The 6,000-nt window shown below is 44.2% G+C and overlaps 2 protein-coding genes across 2 annotated transcripts in view; both read right to left on the reverse strand.

Moving 5' to 3' along the window:
- Positions 1 to 6,000, reverse strand: part of nhej1 (nonhomologous end-joining factor 1) — a 35,864-nt gene that overhangs the window by 17,860 nt on the left and 12,004 nt on the right. The window lies entirely within an intron of this gene.
- On the reverse strand, positions 1,173 to 1,790 carry LOC308080717 (ras-related protein rab7-like; the record flags this gene model as incomplete). The annotated part of the gene is made up of 1 exon (XM_080422670.1): positions 1,173 to 1,790. The coding sequence occupies one exon, from the start codon at positions 1,788 to 1,790 to the stop codon at positions 1,173 to 1,175; it is 618 nt and encodes a 205-aa protein (XP_080278796.1).

Here is a 6,000-nt window from a genome sequence, read left to right on the forward strand (position 1 = left end):
TCCATACATGGGCATAAAAGAGGTCTGTCTTCTGTCCTCTTTTATTGTTGCCAGACCCAGGGGGTCGGGCCTACATGAGGCTTTGTCGGTCCCCCTCTCCAAACGTTTTCGTCCATACATGGGCATAAAAGATTTTTTTTTGATTGGCCAAGCTTAGCGTGACCTGGTGCTCTGATCTTTCAACCACTAGGGGTCTGGCAGTACCAGGTCTCCTGGTTCCCTTGGTAGATGACAGCAAAGAGCAAGAAAAACACGCCTGTCTCGGCTGATTGTTATGGACATTTCAGTAACAAGCCAATTAACAAGAAAATCCGTAGGCAGCACTTTCACAAATTCCACGATTCTGTTCCTTCACCACTGGAACTCCAGGACCAAACTGCTAAGCCCAGATCGACCATGAAGTGATAGGCAAGGTTTTTTTTTTTTTTTTTTTTTTTTAGTGGATGAGGCAAGATTATGCCACGGAAACAAGTGTCATGTAGGTATGAAATGACGTTTTAAGCCACAAGCCCGATGAGTAAAGGGGGGCAGTGTCTCCTCTATATACATGTAGCGGTGGTGGGACAGAGTCGCTCACCGCACACAGCCGATCCACAGGCCCGGTCCCACAACGTGCCGCACCGCGATATCGGCGCTGTGAGCTGGCAGACCGAGGCCAAGGAGGGCTATAGACATGGCAAACTCGGGTGGTGAGAACAGTGCAGTGTTGATTTTGACGGCAAATTTTGATTTAGTTTTAGTCATAGTCTTTTGAATAAAATTCTGTTTAGTTTTCGTCTATTTATAAGATTTTCTACAGTTGATTTAGTCGACTGAAATTTATTTTTAGCGGGCCTTGATGGCACCGAAGTGATTTTCACTTAGCTGCATGCCGTAAATAGCCGATCTACAAGCTCACACGTTGTGAGCTTGTAGATCTTGTAGGTCTGTGACACCCACGCGCACCCATGATGACTTGTCTTAGTTCTACTGGATCTCTTATCCATTAGTCTCTCCCAAACATTTTTAGTCTAGTTTTCATTTGTTGACGAAATTGTCAGTATATTTAGTCATAGTTTTAGTCATCATAGCTTAGTTTTTATGTCGTTTTTTGGTTTGTTTTCGTAAGTGAAACAGACATTTTTCGTCATAGTTTTAGTCGACGGAATCAACACATGGAACAGTGTGTGTTCTCAACAGCTGCATATTTCTGCTGTTTTCCGCTTGCTTCTGTCCAGCTTGATTGGCTCAGGGAACTCACAGTACAGCTCCTCCTCAGCGACCTGTTTAAGGGCGGTGCGCGCAATAGCCAGGAAGGCCTGCTCCACATTGAGCGCCTCCTTGGCGCTGGTTTCGAAGTAGGGGATGTCGTTCTTGCTCTGGCACCAGGCTTGCGCTCGTTTGGTAGTCACCATTCTGTTCTCCAGGTCAACCTTGTTGCCCAGCACCACAAAAGGGAAGTTCTCTGGGTCCCGCGGGCTAGCCTGAATCAGGAATTCGTCCATCCAGCTCTCTAGGGTCTTGAAGGTTTTGGGTGCCGTCACGTCAAACGCCAGCACACAGCAGTCCGCTCCGCGGTAGAACGCCAAACCCAAGGACTGGAACCTCTCCTGTCCGGCCGTGTCCCAGATCTGCATTGTGACGAGTCTGTCGTCCACCATGACGTCTTTTGTCAAGAAATCCGCGCCTATGGTGGCTTTGTACTGGTTACTGAACCGTTTTCTCACATACTGGTTCATCAGGGAGGTCTTTCCAACTGCAGAGTCTCCAAGGATGATGACTTTAAACAGTACTTTCTTCCTAGACTCCATTGTGTCTCAACTAGATGAAGCTGGTGTTGTTATTGTTGTTGCTTTTAGGGGACAAACAAACACCCAAAGTGGACTTTCCCTCTGGCCTGGTTAACTAGCCAAGTTCTATGTCTGCCTTGCCTTGATGGATAAAGTGACACACATATAAAACACTACCAGCTGCACTATTCAAGCTAGCTAAACTACCAAGATAATTGAATAGCTAAGCTATTCACACCGACCACCACTACAGACTAATTAGGACTCATTTGGGGTTTTGGGTTTTATTTGGGCAAGACTGAGGTGATATTGATGACGCCAGTGTGGAACTTCATATTTGGGCAAGACACTGATACTCTGATCAATCCTGTATGATGTATCTATGACATATCCTATCCTACATTCAAATTGGTCGATGGGAGGGTGGTGGGTCAACGGGCGAACCGCGGACACGTCACTCCGACTCGGACATAAACAAACCTGATACGCCCATATATACAGTAGGTAGGACCACGGCCACGTCACTATGACTCAGACATAACCATAAACAAACCATAAACAAACCCAATACGCCCATCTATAGGCATGTCACTATGACTCAGACAGTACCATAAAAGAAAACCGATCCACCCACATATATAGGCATATATGGAGATCCGGTTGTCCAGAGTGACAGATCCGACCACTAGGCAGTGGCTCAGGGGTAGGAGTGGCCGGTAGAGCGGCCGGCGGTTCCCAGTTCGATCCCGGGCTCCCCCAGAGTTAGTGTCGAGGTCTCCTTGGGCAAGACACTGAACCCTACATTGCCTCCGATGAGTCGGTCGGCGCTAGCTTGCCACCATTGGTGTGTGAATGTGGGAAAAGTGAGGAGGCTGGCGTCGACTGTTCGCCGCTTCACCTCCCAATGTCCCCCCCCCCCCCTGTATGAATGAATGAACCATTGTAAAGCGCTTTGAGCACTTGGAAAAGCGCTATAAAAATGCATTTCATCATTATTATTACACACGTATATGGGGCCGACCGAGTAGTTCGGATAATGCGGTTGTCCAGAACCGCCGAACCGACCGATATGCCCATATATGGGCATGCCAAAACATCGGCAAATACTGATGACATCAGGGATCTCCATATATGGGCATAAAAGGGACAAGGGACTGACAGAAACAGATATGTGTCGCGCCGCGTTGAGCTTGTAGATCTGCTATTTTCACTAGTTCTTAAACTATTTCTTTCATTTGTTTATGGAAATTATTAGATATTGCCTCCCGTACCCAGTGGTGGAAAGTAACTAAGTACATTTACTTAAGTACTGTACTTAAGTACAATTTTGAGGTATTTGTACTTTACTTGAGTATTTCCAATCTCCAATACTTTTACTTCTACTCCACTACATCTCAGGGGCAAATATTGTACTTTTACTCCACTACAATTATTTGAAAACTTTAGTTACTTTTCAGATATAAATTATGATATTATAAAAACATACATTAATCACTTTAGCCCTATTTTATACCTAGGCTATTTGAAAACAGCAGATCTACAAGCTCACAACGCGTCTACTGTATATACGTGTGTATATACATTTCGGCCATTTGAAAATAGCGTTGTGAGCTTGTAGATCTCCTATTTTCAAACATTTTAGTACTTTTACTTTTGGTACTTTAAGTACATTTTGATACCAATACTTTTGTACTTTTACTCAAGTTCATTTTGAATTCTGGACTTTTACTTGTAACGGAGTATTTCTATATTGCAGTATTGGTAGTTTTACTTAAGTAAAGAATTTGAGTACTTTTTCCACCACTGGGCCGTACCACGTTCGAGTCTCGAGCCGCCAGATGAGAAACGTTGTCTTGCGTGCGAGTCAGTCTCCTGGCTGCCAGTGTGCCCTGAGTGTTGTTTTGACCCCTCCCACCTGGTCGCCAAGCCCCGCCTACTTCCCAGCACCCGGGCCCTGAATTCCTCAGGTGTGTGTGATAACGGAGAGCCTCTCAATCCTGTTTAACGGACGCCGCCAGTCAATGATTCACCGAAAAGAGAAGGAAAGAAGAGAGACAGAGAGAGATAAGAGAGCGAGAGACAGACAAAGAGAGTGAGAGAGAGAGAGAGAGAGAGAGAGAGAGAGAGAGAGAGAGAGAGAGAGAGAGAGAGGCAGAGAGAGTGAGGGGGGCCGGGGGATTATCAATCCTTGATAATTCTACTCTTTCTCTCCCCTGATGCTGATCAACTGTCGATGCAGAGGCTGCTGAAAACATGATGCACTGCGTCCCCCCTTTTCCCCCTGTAGAGTAGACCCAAGTCTACAGTATACAAATGGCAACGTTAAACCTTCAGATTTGACAATGTGTGAAATATACAAAATATATATTTATACTAAAACACGTTTTCAGGAGGACATGCCCCCGCAGCACCTAAAAAACGGAAACGGAGATACAAAGACAAAAAAAAAAGTTAGGCAGGCTATTTCTGGTGCTGTGTGCGTGTGTGCGTGTCAAAGTGCTCAAACCAATCAAGATACTCAAACGGAAAAAGGGTCAGGACAAAGAGCAAGTCCTGTTGATGTTATTTGTCGATGCTTCTTTATGTTTGAATTACCTTGTTTTACCCATGTTCAGCACTTTGGTCGGCTTTGGGCTGTTGTAAATGTGCTATACAGATATAGTTTGATTTGACGTGATTCGATTTGAAGTCAACAATCCCATAAAACAGCCAGAAGAAAAAGACCATATCTGTAGAATAGTTAAAAATGAAAATAAATCTTTCTTTCTATTACAAATTCTATTCATTGGATTCTCTACCCTCTGCAACTGTCAAGTAGAGTGAACCGTTTTTTTTGGGAGGGAGAGAAAAACAAATTCACAAAACAGACATATATACCCGTATGTTGTTATTATCACATTGTTGTGTAGTTGCTGTGGAGCTGTCAAGTGGCCATCAGCGCAAACCCCGGATTAGAGACTTTCACCCCCTTTAACCAGTGACAGTTGCATTTTGCTGATGACAAGTGGAATACTACTGTATTTTGGTCTCTGGGGCTGCAGCCGGCTGCATGCTCCGCCAAACACAGCCTGTCGGCACCCAAAAACCCCAAAGCCCTGAGCGCAGTCACACCACACGCGCACAACACACACACACACACACACACACACTCCTGAGCGTGCAAATGTGCAGTGGTGGAAAAAGTACTTAATTTTTTTTACTTAAAGTATCAATACTGCAATGTAGAAATACTCTGTTACAACTAAAAAGTCCGGAATTGAAAAATGTGCTTGAGTGTAAAAGTACAAAAGTATTGGTATCAAATGTACTTTTAAGTACCAAAAGTAGAAAGTACTCATTATGCAGAAAGTTTTCAAAATGCATCGAAATCTTTTGAAAATAGCAGATCTACAAGCTCACAATGCGTCTCGCATCGCGAGCTTGTAGATCGGCTATTTTCAAATGAAATGTGTATATAGGGCTGAAATGGTTAATGTATGTTTTGTAATAATAATCAAAATCTACAAAGTAACTAGTAACTAAAGTTTTCAAATAATTGTAGTGGAGTAAAAGTACAATATTTGCCTCTGAGATGTATAGTCTCAAGTAAAGTACAAATACCTCAAAATTGTACTTAAGTAAATGTACTTAGTTACTTAACGTGGTGGTGTGTGCACAGAAATAATGTATCTTTCTGCAGGAAAACATGTGCATGCTCATTTGCATGCACAAGCGCACACACACACACACACACACACAAGCGCGCGCACAAATCATTACGTGAACAACAGTCAATAGTTCTCCCAACCACACGCGCACACACACACCCTCTCAAAACCTAACCCATGCGTCACTAGTGTGCTGTGCGCGGACAGTCTAGAAACTCCCCCTTGCCAAGTCAGTCATGGGCTACCACACCGCACACACACACGCGCACACACACACACACACACACACACACACTTTAAAGAACCAGCTGGAAGCTGATATGACTCTCTGAAATAATCAAATTTTCCCCCCTTTCAACAACTCAAAAGGACATGCTAATTTAGCTTTAGTGTGTGTGTGTGTGTGTGTGTGTGTGTGTGTGTGTGTGTGTGTGTGTGTGTGTGTGTGTGTGTGTGTGTGTGTGTGTGTGTGTGTGTGTGTGTGTGTGTGTGTGTGTGCTTGGGGCGTGTGTGCGTGTGCATGTGCATGTGTGTATATCAGTGGGAAGAGAAGGCTAATTCCGCCCATGTAAATGTTGACCCGA

The sequence above is a fragment of the Gymnoscopelus braueri genome (genome assembly GCF_963280865.1).
Source record: "Gymnoscopelus braueri genome assembly, chromosome: 24".
NCBI classification, from domain to species: domain Eukaryota; kingdom Metazoa; phylum Chordata; class Actinopteri; order Myctophiformes; family Myctophidae; genus Gymnoscopelus; species Gymnoscopelus braueri.